At 39.5% G+C, this 14,435-nt stretch overlaps 1 protein-coding gene across 1 annotated transcript in view; it reads left to right on the forward strand.

The window, feature by feature from the left end:
* The window catches only part of ATP8B4 (ATPase phospholipid transporting 8B4 (putative)), a 932,005-nt gene that overhangs the window by 262,288 nt on the left and 655,282 nt on the right, over positions 1-14,435 (forward strand). Inside the window, 1 exon segment of the mRNA XM_053717452.1 lies at positions 10,186-10,299. Within this exon segment, the coding sequence (XP_053573427.1) occupies positions 10,186-10,299 (114 nt within the window).

Raw genomic sequence — 14,435 nt, forward strand, 5'->3', positions numbered from 1 at the left:
AACCCTATCATAAATAGTATTAACCCCTAATCTGCCCTCCCTAACATCGCCGACACCTACCTTCAATTATTAACCCCTAATCTGCCGACCGGAGCTCACCGCTATTCTAATAAATGTATTAACCCCTAAAGCTAAGTCTAACCCTAACACTAACACCCCCCTAAGTTAAATATAATTTTTATCTAACGAAATAAATTAACTCTTATTAAATAAATGATTCCTATTTAAAGCTAAATACTTACCTGTAAAATAAATCCTAATATAGCTACAATATAAATTATAATTATATTATAGCTATTTTAGGATTAATATTTATTTTACAGGCAACTTTGTAATTATTTTAACCAGGTACAATAGCTATTAAATAGTTAAGAACTATTTAATAGTTACCTAGTTAAAATAATTACAAATTTACCTGTAAAATAAATCCTAACCTAAGATATAATTAAACCTAACACTACCCTATCAATAAAATAATTAAATAAACTACCTACAATTACCTACAATAAAACCTAACACTACACTATCAATAAATTAATTAAACACAATTGCTACAAATAAATACAATTAAATAAACTATCTAAAGTACAAAAAATAAAAAAGAACTAAGTTACAGAAAATAAAAAAATATTTACAAACATAAGAAAAATATTACAACAATTTTAAACTAATTACACCTACTCTAAGCCCCCTAATAAAATAACAAAGACCCCCAAAATAAAAAATTCCCTACCCTATTCTAAAATACAAAAATTACAAGCTCTTTTACCTTACCAGCCCTGAACAGGGCCCTTTGCGGGGCATGCCCCAAGAATTTCAGCTCTTTTGCCTGTAAAAAAAAACATACAATACCCCCCCCCCCCAACATTACAACCCACCACCCACATACCCCTAATCTAACCCAAACCCCCTTAAATAAACCTAACACTAATCCCCTGAAGATCTTCCTACCTTGTCTTCACCATCCAGGTATCACCGATCCGTCCTGGCTCCAAGATCTTCATCCAACCCAAGCGGGGGTTGGCGATCCATAATCCGGTGCTCCAAAGTCTTCCTCCTATCCGGCAAGAAGAGGACATCCGGACCGGCAAACATCTTCTCCAAGCGGCATCTTCTATGTTCTTCCATCCGATGACGACCGGCTCCATCTTGAAGACCTCCAGCGCGGATCCATCCTCTTCTTCCGACGACTAGACGACGAATGACGGTTCCTTTAAGGGACGTCATCCAAGATGGCGTCCCTCGAATTCCGATTGGCTGATAGGATTCTATCAGCCAATCGGAATTAAGGTAGGAATTTTCTGATTGGCTGATGGAATCAGCCAATCAGAATCAAGTTCAATCCGATTGGCTGATCCAATCAGCCAATCAGATTGAGCTCGCATTCTATTGGCTGTTCCGATCAGCCAATAGAATGCGAGCTCAATCTGATTGGCTGATTCCATCAGCCAATCGGATTGAACTTGATTCTGATTGGCTGATTCCATCAGCCAATCAGAAAATTCCTACCTTAATTCCGATTGGCTGATAGAATCCTATCAGCCAATCGGAATTCGAGGGACGCCATCTTGGATGACGTCCCTTAAAGGAACCGTCATTCGTCGTCTAGTCGTCGGAAGAAGAGGATGGATCCGCGCTGGAGGTCTTCAAGATGGAGCCGGTCGTCATCGGATGGAAGAAGATAGAAGATGCCGCTTGGAGAAGATGTTTGCCGGTCCGGATGTCCTCTTCTTGCCGGATAGGAGGAAGACTTTGGAGCACCGGATTATGGATCGCCAACCCCCGCTTGGGTTGGATGAAGATCTTGGAGCCAGGACGGATCGGTGATACCTGGATGGTGAAGACAAGGTAGGAAGATCTTCAGGGGATTAGTGTTAGGTTTATTTAAGGGGGTTTGGGTTAGATTAGGGGTATGTGGGTGGTGGGTTGTAATGTTGAGGGGGGGGTATTGTATGTTTTTTTTTACAGGCAAAAGAGCTGAAATTCTTGGGGCATGCCCCGCAAAGGGCCCTGTTCAGGGCTGGTAAGGTAAAAGAGCTTGTAATTTTTGTATTTTAGAATAGGGTAGGGAATTTTTTATTTTGGGGGTCTTTGTTATTTTATTAGGGGGCTTAGAGTAGGTGTAATTAGTTTAAAATTGTTGTAATATTTTTCTTATGTTTGTAAATATTTTTTTATTTTCTGTAACTTAGTTCTTTTTTATTTTTTGTACTTTAGCTAGTTTATTTAATTGTATTTATTTGTAGCAATTGTGTTTAATTAATTTATTGATAGTGTAGTGTTAGGTTAATTGTAGCTAATTGTAGGTAGTTTATTTAATTATTTTATTGATAGGGTAGTGTTAGGTTTAATTATATCTTAGGTTAGGATTTATTTTACAGGTAAATTTGTAATTATTTTAACTAGGTAACTATTAAATAGTTCTTAACTATTTAATAGCTATTGTACCTGGTTAAAATAATTACAAAGTTGCCTGTAAAATAAATATTAATCCTAAAATAGCAGCAATATAATTATAATTTATATTGTAGCTATATTAGGATTTATTTTACAGGTAAGTATTTAGCTTTAAATAGGAATCATTTATTTAATAAGAGTTAATTTATTTCGTTAGATAAAAATTATATTTAACTTAGGGGGTGTTAGGGTTAGACTTAGCTTTAGGGGTTAATACATTTATTAGAATAGCGGTGAGCTCCGGTCGGCAGATTAGGGGTTAATAATTGAAGGTAGGTGTCGGCGATGTTAGGGAGGGCAGATTAGGGGTTAATACTATTTATGATAGGGTTAGTGAGGCGGATTAGGGGTTAATACATTTATTATAGTAGCGCTCAGGTCCGCTCGGCAGATTAGGGGTTAATAAGTGTAGGTAGGTGTCGGCGACGTTGTGGGGGGCAGATTAGGGGTTAATAAATATAACATAGGGGTCGGCGATGTTAGGGCAGCAGATTAGGGGTACATAGGGATAACGTAGGTGGCGGCGGTTTACGGAGCGGCAGATTAGGGGTTAAAAGTGTAATGCAGGGGTCAGCGATAGCGGGGGCGGCAGATTAGGGGTTAATAAGTGTAAGGCTAGGGGTGTTTAGACTCGGGGTACATGTTAGAGTGTTAGGTGCAGACGTAGGAAGTGTTTCCCCATAGGAAACAATGGGGCTGCGTTAGGAGCTGAACGCTGCTTTTTTGCAGGTGTTAGGTTTTTTTTCAGCTCAAACAGCCCCATTGTTTCCTATGGGAGAATCGTGCACGAGCACGTTTTTGAGGCCGGCCGCGTCCGTAAGCAACTCTGGTATCGAGAGTTGCATTTGCGGTAAATATGCTCTACGCTCCTTTTTTGGAGCCTAACGCAGCATTTGTTTTAACTCTCGATACCAGAGTTAAATTTATGGTGCGGCCAGAAAAAAACCCGCGGAGCGTTAACAGCCCTTTTACCGCCAAACTCCAAATCTAGCCGTTAGTTACAAAAAAAAAAAAAACTACAGTATCAAAAATAAAAAATAATTACACCTAATCTAATAGCCCTATCAAAATAAAAAAGCCTCCCCAAAATAAAAAACCCTAGCCTACAATAAACTACCAATGGCCCTTAAAAGGGCCTTTTGCGGGGCATAGCCCCAAATAAATCATCTCTTTTACCTGTAAAAAAAAATACAAACACCCCCCCAACAGTAAAACTCACCACCCACACAACCCCCCCCCAAAAATAAAAACCCTATCTAAAAAACCTAAGTTCCCCATTGCCCTGAAAAGGGCATTTGTATGGGCATTGCCCTTAAAAGGGCAGTTAGCTCTTTTACCTACTCAGACCCTACTCTAAAAATAAAACCCACCCAAAAAAACCTTAAATAAAGCTAACACTAACTCCCGACGATCCACTTACAGTTGTTGAAGTTCTGCTTGAAGGATCCATCCAGCCGGCAAGAAGTCTTCATCCGGACGGCCTCTTCCATCTTCATCCAGCCGGTCAAGTCTTCATCCATGCGGCCTCTTCTATCTTCATCCATCCGGAGCGGAGCGGGTCCATCCTGAAGACATCCGACGAGGAGCTACTCTTCAATACGGTCTCCGCCGTAAACTGGATCTTGAATGCAAGTGACGTCATCCAAGATGGCGTCCCTTGCATTCCTATTGGCTGAAAGGTTCCAATCAGCCAATAGGATTAGAGCCACTAAAATCCTATTGGCTGTACCAATCAGCCAATAGGATTTGAGCAGCTCTTATCCTATTGGCTGCTTATACTTTAATTTAGTCTCAGCGAGGTCCGGGAGCAGCGGGATAGGGGTTAATAATTTTAGTAAAGTTGCAGCAGTGTCCTGGAGCGGAGGGATAGGGATTAATAACTTTTTATTAAAGTTGCGGCGGGGTCCGGGAGCAGCAGGTTAGGGGTTATACATTTTAGTATAGTGGCGGCGTTTAGTGACAGGGTATAAATAAAGTTGGTAAAAAGTCGAATAGTAGCAAGCTCGATGACTGCTAGTTAACAACAGTCCATTGCTCATCGCCCTGTACTTTGTGCGCAGCCTTTTGCTGGGTTTTTGATACATATGGAGAGCATATTCAGGTCCCCGGCCGCGATGTTAGGCGAGCGTATTGGTGCCGTCGAATGCAAAAAAGTTGACGGTTTGATAGCTAGGCCTCTGGGAGTTCAGTGCAACGTAACAGAGAAAAGTTACCAAGCAACTAACTGACGGCTAGATTACGAGTTTTGCGTTATGAGGGGTGCGGTACTAACTTGAACGTTATTGTCACCGCTCACTTACCTACAGCGCTGGTATTACAGGTTTTCCTAAACCCGGTGTTAAAAGGCAAGAAGTGAGCATAGAGCAAAATTGTGCTCCATACCGCACTCCAATACCAGCGCTGCTTAAGTCAGCGGTGAGCTGGTTGTACGTGCTCGTGTACGATTTCCCCGTAGACATCTATGGGGAGAGCCGGCTGAAAAAAAAGCCTAACACCTGAAAAAAAAGCAGCGTAAGCTCCGTAACGCAGCCCCATTGATGATTTCCCTATGGGGAAACTAAAGTTATGTTTACACCTAACACCCTAACATGAACCCCGAGTCTAAACACCCCTAATCTTAACACTTATTAACCCCTAATCTGCCGGCCCGACATCGCCGCCACTATAATAAACATATTAACCCATAAACCGCCATACTCCCGCCTCGCAAACACTAGTTAAATATTATTAACCCCTAATCTGCCGTCCCCAATGTCGCCGCCACCTACCTACATTTATTAACTCCTAATCTGCTGCCCCCAACGTTGCCGCCACTATACTAAATTTATTAACCCCTAAACCTAAGTCTAACCCTAACACCCCCTAACTTAAATATAAATAAAATAAATCTAAATAAATATTCCTATCATTAACTAAATAATACCTATTTAAAACTAAATACTTTCCTATAAAATAAACCCTAAGCTAGCTACAATATAACTAATAGTTACATTGTATCTAGCTTAGGTTTTATTTTTAGTTCACAGGCAAGTTTGTATTTATTTTAACTAGGTAGAATAGTTACTAAATAGTTATTAACTATTTACTAACTACCTAGCTAAAATAAATACAAATTTACCTGTAAAATAAAACCTAACCTGTCTTACACTAACACCTAACCTTACACTACAATTAAATACAATTACCTAAATTACAAAAAACACTAAATTACACAAAATAAAAAACAAATTGCAAGATATTTAAACTAATTACACCATATCTAATAGCCCTATCAAAATAAAAAAATCCCCCCCAAAATAAAAAAACCCTAGCTTAAACTAAACTACCAATAGCCCTTAAAAGCGCCTTTTGCGGGGCAAAGGAATCAGCTCTTTTACCTGAAAAAAAAAAATACAAACAACCCCCCCAACAGTAAAACCCACCACCCTCACAACCAACCCCCCAAATAAAACCTTAACTAAAAAACCTAAGCTCCCCATTGCCCTGAAAAGGGCATTTGTTTGGTCATTGCCAATCAGCCAATAAAAATGCGAGCTCAATCCTATTGGCTGATTGCATCAGCCAATAGGATTTTTTCAACCTTAATTCCGATGGGCTGATAGAATTCTATCAGCCAATCGGAATCTAAAGGACGCCATCTTGGATGATGTCACTTAAAGAGACATTTATTCTGGAAGAAGACTTCGTTGGAAGAGGAAGCTCCGCGCCGGATGTCTTGAAGGTGGACCCGCTCCACGCCGGATGGATGAAGATGCCGTCTGGATGAAGACTTCTGCCCGTCTGGAGGACCACTTCTCCCGGCTTGGATAAAGACTTCTCCTGGCTTGGATAAAGACTTCTCCTGGCTTCGTTGAGGACTTCTTGCCGCTTCGTTGAGGACTTCTCCCGGCTTCGTTGAGGATGGATGTCGGCTCTTCAAAACTGTAAGTGGATCTTCAGGGGTTAGTGTTAGGTTTTTTTAAAGGGTTTATTGGGTAGGGTTTTTTAAAGGGTTTATTGGGTAGGTTTAATTTTTAGCTTAGGGTTTGGGCCGCAATAGAGCTAAATGCCCATTTAAGGGCAATGCCTTTTCAAATGCCCTTTTCAGGGCAATGGGGAACTTAGGTTGGGGGGTTGGTTGTGTGGGTGGTGGGTTTTACTGTTTGGGGGGGTTGTTTGTAATTTTTTTCAGGTAAAAGAGTTGATTTCTTTGGGGCAATGCCCCGCAAAAGGCCCTTTTAAGGGCTATTGGTAGTTTAGTTTAGGCTAGAGGTTTTTTTTTATTGGGGGGGGAGGCTTTTTTTATTTTGATAGGGCTATTAGTTTAGGTGTAATTAGTTTAAATATCTTGTAATTTGTTTTTTATTTTGTGTAATTTAGTGTTTTTTTTTGTAATTTAGGTAATTTATTTAATTTAGGTAATTTATTTAATTGTAGTGTAAGGTTAGGTGTTAGTGTAACTCAGGTTAGGTTTTATTTTACAGGTACATTTGTATTTATTTTAGCTAGGTAGTTATTAAATAGTTAATAACTATTTACTAACTATTTTACCTAGTTAAAATAAATACAAACTTGCCTGTAAATAAAAATAAACCCTAAGCTAGATACAATGTAACGATTAGTTATATTGTAGCTAGCTTAGTGTTTATTTTACAGGTAAGTATTTAGTTTTAAATAGGAATTATTTATTTATTAATAGTAGGTTTTCTTTAGATTTATTTTAATTATATTTAATTTAGGGGGTGTTAGGGTTAGACTTATGTTTAGGGGGTTAATAAATTTAGTATAGTGGCGGCGACGTTGGGGGCGGCAGATTAGGGGTTAATAAATTAAGGTAGGTGGCGGCGATGTTAAGGGCGGCAGATTAGGGGTTAATAATATTAAACTAGTGTTTTCGAGGCGGGAGTGTGGCGGTTTAGGGGTTAATATGTTTATTATAGTGGTAGCGATGTCGGGAGCGGCAGATTAGGGGTTAATAATTTTATTTTAGTGTTTGCGATGCAGGAGTGCCTCGGTTTAGGGGTTAATAGGTAGTTTATGGGTGTTAGTGTATTTTTTAGCACTTTAGTTATGAGTTTTATGCTACGGCTTGTAGTGTAAAACTCATAACTACTGTCTTTAGAATGCGTTACGAATCTTGCGGGATAGGCTGTACCGCTCACTTTTTGGCCTAAAAAAAATAAGCTTGTAATACCGGCGCAATGGAAGTCCCATTGAAAAAAGACTTTATGGAAATTGCGTAAGTTAATTTGCGGTACGGCCAAAAAAGTGTGCGGGACAGCTGTACCTACAAGACTTGTAATAGCAGCGGTAGTAAAAAAGCAGCGTTATGAGCCTTAACGCTGCTTTTTTACTCATAAAGCAAGACTCGTAATCTAGCCGTGAGTTTGGAGGCGGTATAAATGGGGTTAGGAAATGGAGAACAACCCCCTTCCTTAAAGGGACAGGTTTAACAGGTACAGCCGACACCCGCATCATGTTGTTGATTAAACTTACAGATCATCGCCGAGCCACATTCACTCCGCTCCTGTATTGGATGTACTGTATCTACAAAACAGTTCCGGACCGTACTGCTGCTCATTATCTGTGTGGCATTGTGGAACTTATAGTCCCCAGCTGCACAGCCTACAAAGGATCTATCCACACCGAGCTGAATTTTAGGTGCAGCTGGAAGCAATCAGACTGGGCAAATGAAGGGAACCTGTGGGTATTTTAAGCCGGGATTCAAACCAGGTCAAATTTAAAGGCACCAGTGGCGCGCTGGCTCCTGGGTTTGTCGAGCACTGTTTTAATCTTTGTTAGATAATCATTTATCCCCTTTTGATGTTTTGAAAGTTTGGGACTTATATCTGTAAGTTCTTATATCTGACATAATACAAAACAAACTTGAAACCTCCTTCATGATGAGAAGTTTCACCAAAAACTAAAAAACATTATATGAGTTTTCTGATGCTCTGCTATGCTTTTAAGCTGTCCTGAGTTGCACATTACTGACTTCAGCCATATTTTCATATCATTATATAAATCTTCTGCTCCAATGGAAACTTTTAGTGCTGGGCATTTGTGGGAAAAATCCACCTGCAATATCATTGCCAGTAAAACACAGCATCAAAGTAAACTATGATTAGTCTTTGACACACAGTATTTGCTTAAACTCTTTGATGCCAGTAACTTACTCATATCTTAATATTAAAACACATCTATACTCTTGTCACCTATGCATAGTATTCTGCTTTTCACTAACCACAATGCACAAGGTGGAGGGGATTCTTGGCCTGACTTATGTGTGTGAGATGCAAACAGCCAGATATAGGTCTAGTTTCCATTGAGGTGGTAAACTGTGAAAACTGGTGATAAAAATATTTATCTCAATTAAAGTCTATGGAGAAATTTTATTGTTACCACCAGTTTCAAAGCTTTACCACCTCAATGGAAACTAGGTCATAGTAAGTGATTGAGCTGCTGCTGCTACAACATACTATGATTAGTGTGTGAAGAAAACCTTCCTACTCAGTTCACTGCCCACACTTCCCTCAATGAGAAGCTGGAAATGGATACAGCGTTTTAAGTATACATTTACCCTTACCCAGTCACATACATTTCACCTGAAAGGTCTTGACAACGGTATACTTCAATCCCCCTATTTCTAGTTTCTGTAGCAACCTCTATTTCTTGTGCTTAAACATAATCTGAAATATAAATTCACTTCTGCTTGAAAAGATTATGCAGTACTTTGCAGTGAACACTGAACCTAGGTTACAAAATAAATCACTACATACTACAAATGAAATCATTTGAGAAGGTGTACAGATATACTTATAATGATAGCTGTGCTTAAAGGGACAGTCAACACCAGAATGTTTGTTGTTTTAAAATATAGATAATCCCTTAATTACCCAGTCCCCAGTTTTGCATAACCAACACAGTTATAATAATACACGTTACCTCTATAATTACCTTGTATCTAAGCATCTGTAGGTGCTGTGACAAAGTATTACCATGAAATAAGTGCCATACTTTATTTCTTTTTTTTTTACATTTAACAGATTTGTGTTTTTGTGAAACAAACTCAGTAACATGTTAGGATCTTTAAACTGATGCATACAGAGAATTAATAAATGGCAAGCGCTGCTTTGTGTTTTATAGAAAATATACTCTGTACTTTGAAACATTACAGATTTAAAATGTAAGCTTGCTTTTATGTCTTTTTAAATATATGCACTTTGTATACACTGTTTTTATTGTGCATAGAAATGTAATTAAGCAAAAGCTGCTGATTTATTCATTTTATACTAAATGTTCTGTTCTTCACCGTGCTCTTCTGCCTTTTATACCTATTTTGTCCTAAGCACTACCTTCACTTTCCTTTATAAATACTCTGTCTCCTTATTTTACTCCCATCATATCCATGTGGAATTCCCTAAGCTGGTAACTTCTGCTTTGGTGGGAAAGTGCTTTATTTGGAAGTGGGGAAGAAAATCTTTCTGTTACAGTATTATATGGTGGTGTATTTGAGAAAAATATGCTTTGCCAAATATTTTATGCTTGCGGTGCTCAGTTATCTTACACTGACATCTGCAGGATTCCTTTGGAACTGATGACTTTTAAAATTGAAATGTTGACGAATAGTTAGTAAAGACAAATGTTCCTGTAAATCGTTAATGTGCCAATTTTTTCGCATTAGCACATGCATTTTTTAAATAAATAAATTAAAAGTTAATGTTTTTATTCTTTTTGTTTTCTCTTCAGAATAATGGCATCAAAACTTCTAAGTACAATGTCATCACATTCCTGCCTATTAATTTATTTGAACAGTTCCAGCGTGTTGCCAATGCATATTTTCTTTTTCTGCTCATTTTACAGGTAAATTATTAAAAAACAAATGACTTGTTATTTTTGTTATGATTTAAGATGTGACGACATAAGGCTAAAGATAAATATTTCCTGTTACGCACGTTATTTTATTTTCCCTTCAGATAATTTCATTGATGAATTGTGCAATATGTACTGTATACTTTTAAATTCTTTAAACTGATAATCGATAATTTTTAAATTTGATATGGTATTAAAATGTCTAATTCTATACGGTCCATTATTCTTCAATGGACATTAAAGGGCCATGATGCCCAAATGTTGAAGCACTTGAAAGTGATGCAGCGTAGCTGTAAAAATCTGACTAAAAATACTAATAGCATTTTTTACCCTCAAAATTTCCTCAGTACACACATCAGATTGTAAAGGAACTTTAAGCAGCCAGGCAGGATGCTTTTGCCGGAATGTGCAAGGGAGAGTGCATCTTGCCTGTGTAGATACAGTCAGTTTTATGCCTGTGCCTGGAGTAGAACCTGGGACCTTAGGTTACTTGTTCTCTCACTTTTCATCTTAAGCCACTGGAGAGCTTAGACTCAGTGTGTTTTGCTGATTCTTCTGTATGCACTGGTTGGCTCTCTGGCTCCACCTACCTACAAGCTGCAGGCAGTTACCCTATCAGCAGCCTATAAAAGGCTACTTCCTACCTGTACCCATGTATAGGATTGTCTATTGCTTCCTGGTTGCACTTTAATTGAATTAGATATTATGTCCTCGGCTTGGACTCTGACCTGAGTTTGCCTTCCCCATTGGTACTGCCTTCTGCCTGATATTCTGTTGCTGATATTGGCTAGGAGTATGACCGGTGTTTATCTTTTCTGCATGCTATATCAAGGCCAGTATTGACTGTCTGCATTTCGTGTTCTGAGCCCCTGCTCTATTACCTGTGGTGCTGAAGGTTTTATCTGCCACTCCACTTGACGCTGGGATAAGAAAACTACCGGCCAGGATTGTGTGTGGGTGATTCTCACGCAGGCCTTATAGTATACACGGGTCATGTCCGTGACTCCAACGAGATTCAGGCAGTAACGCACCAAGGCCAACTGCTTGGAACTCATGCTAACTGTAGACTTTGGAAGAAAAATTGGAATCCATTTTATCTATGATATCAAAGCGAAATACCTCTCTTGGACTTACACATAGTGTTCCTGTAATACAAGGCGCTTCTGCAAGTGTGCTAATGAAATGCCTGAAACATCTGCTGTTGTTGCAGCCCCTAGGATTCCTCTTCTTGAACGATATGACAAACCCCTTTGATTGCCGGGGTTTCCCCCAACACTGCCGGCTTCACTTCCGGAAACAGTCATCAGTTTTTTTCTTCTCCGTAAGCTAAGGTGACTTTTATCATATCCCTGCTTAAAGGGAGGGGATTATTCTGGGTGTCACCACTATTGGAAAATTTGTTAATAACATCTTCAGAGATATTCTCAAGACATTTGTAGTGGTTTACCTGGACAACATCCCAGTCCACTTTCAGGATTTGCAAACCAACCGTAACCATGTCCTTATGGTTCTTCAGCGACTTGGAGACTACAGTCTATTTGCCAAGCTTTCTAAATGTTCTATTGAGCAGTCTGAAATTCCTTTTTTTGGGTTACATTATATCTGCTCCTGGGTTTCAAATGGATCCCACTAAATAAAAAGCTTTTCTTCAATGACCTAGACCCTCTAACCTCAAGGAGGTTCTGCGATTCATTGGCTTCTCGAATTGTTATCGGAAATTTATTAAGAACTTTTCTAAAGTTTTGGCTTCCATTACTACTTTTACTAAAAAAGGGGCCAATTGTGCTGAATGGACACCTGAAACTATTAAGGCCTATGATCGTTTAAAGGAAGCCTTCTGCACTGTTCCCATTCTTCGACATCCTCGGCCTTCTGCTCAGTTCTTTATGGAAGTTGATGCCTCATCCAGTTACTAACAAGATACATCTGAATGCCTACTTTTTCCAAAATGTTTTCGTCCACCGAGCAGAATAATGACATAGGAAACCAGGAGCTCCTAGCTATGTAACTGGCTTTTTCAGAGTGGAGACATCTGCTAGAGGGTACTGAACTACGTATTGTGGTTCAAACTGACTACAAGAATTTGATCTTCTTCGAGACTGCTCAAAGACTTAATGCAAGACAGGCTAGTTGGGCATTGTTCTTCACTCTTTTTAATTTTGTGGTAACCTTTATACAAGGTACAAAGAACACTGATGCCCTGTCTCGCCAGTTTACCTCTGAAAACATGCGTTCTATGCCTTCTACCATACTTCCTCCTGAACATCTTATTGCTTAATTTTTTTCCGACTTACAGAAGGATATTTTGACTGCCTAGCCTCAGATTCCCTCTCAGTTAAAAGTTCCAAAACATTTCTGTATGTTCCCCAGTACCTTCGTAAAGGAAGTATGGCAGTGGGCTCATGTGGCCACAAGCAAACAGACTACTCTTCGTCTGGAAAACCTTGTTTGGTGGCCATCTATGAAGCCTGTTCTGTCTGTGCTGCCATCAAGACACCTCAACAAGCCCCTCAAGGATTACTCCACCCATTACCTGTGCCACATTCTCCTTGGAGCCATATACGTATGGATTTCATCGTAGACCTTCCTATTTCCAAGGGCGACTCAGTAACTTGGGTGGTTGTTGATCGCTATTCCAATCTTGCTCACTTTGTTCCTTTGAAGAAGCTCCCTTCGGCACCCAGTCTGGCATTGTATTTCAATGAACATGTAATCCGTTTGCATGGTATTCCCGAAGACATAGTCTCTAACAGAGGTTCTCAATTTGTTTGCTTTCTGAAGGGCTATTTGTAAACACATGGGCATAAAATACTCACTCTCTTCAGGGTATCATCCACAGTCTAATGGTCAGACAGAAAGAGTGAATCTAGGTCTCAAAACTTATATAAGACCTTACGTGAACACTGAGCATGACAACTGGTGTGAGTTGCTACCCCTTGCTGAACTAGCGCATAACTCATTGTGGCACACTTTCTTGAATTGTTCTCCATTTTAAGCTGCCATAGGTTTTCAACCTATGGTATTACCATTTCAACCCTCAGTAGTTAAAGTACCTTCTGCCAAAAAGATGGTCACCCACCTTACTAAACAATGGAAAAGAATTAGTGAGGTCCTTTTTCAGACGTATCAAAAGTATAAGATTTATGCAGATCGTCGGCAAAGACCAGCTCCCAAATACAGCCTGAACCAACTTGTATGGCTATCTGCTAAGAATATGAGACTTAAACAACCTTTTTCCAAATTTGGTCCTAGATTCATAGGTCCTTTCCGTATCCTTAGTCAAGTTAACCTTGTGGCCTAGAAAATAAGCCTTCCTAAGCACCTTTGAATCCCTAATACATTCCATGTGTCTTTTTTTAAACCTTTTCACAAAAATTGTTATTCGTTACCCTGTAGATGTCCTCCACCAGTCCCTGTGGAAGTGTCATTCCTTAATATGAAGTTCATAAGATTCTGAATTCCAGACGTAAGGGTAGACAGCTGCAATATCTTGTGGAATATAATGGTTATTTTATTGCAGAGAGAACCTAGGTGCCAGAGGTATCTTTGTGTGGAGTACTGTGCCTGGAGTAGAACCTGGGACCTCTGGTTACTGGTTCTCTTGCTTTCCTTCTTGAGCCACTGGAGGGTTTAGACTCGGTGTCTTGCTGATCTTTCTGTATGCGCTGGTTGGCTCCACCTACCTGCCAACTGCAACAGCCTATAAAAGGCTTCTTTATGCCAGTACCCATGTGTAGGATTATCTTTTGCTTCCTGGGTGCACTTTCATTGAATTAAATATAATTTTTTTTTACCTCTGGATTGCTTTGAACTGTCTTCTGGATTATCCGTTTGTACTTCTGCCTGTTCTGTTGCTTACTTTGGCCTGGACACTGACCTGAGTTTCCTACCTCTTGATACCGTCTCTTCCTGATATCCTGATTTCTGACCTCGGCCTAGACTGCGACCTGAGTTTGCCTTCACCTTTGGTACTGCCCTCTGCCTGATAATCTGTTGCTGACATTGTCTTGGATTTTAACCTATGTTTATCTTATCTTTTCTGTATGATATATCAATGCCAGTATAGACTGTCTCCATTTAGTCTTTTGGGTCCCTGTGCTATTACCTGGGGTGCTGAGGGTTTGGAG

The sequence above is a fragment of the Bombina bombina genome, chromosome 6 (genome assembly GCF_027579735.1).
Source record: "Bombina bombina isolate aBomBom1 chromosome 6, aBomBom1.pri, whole genome shotgun sequence".
Classification (NCBI taxonomy): domain Eukaryota; kingdom Metazoa; phylum Chordata; class Amphibia; order Anura; family Bombinatoridae; genus Bombina; species Bombina bombina.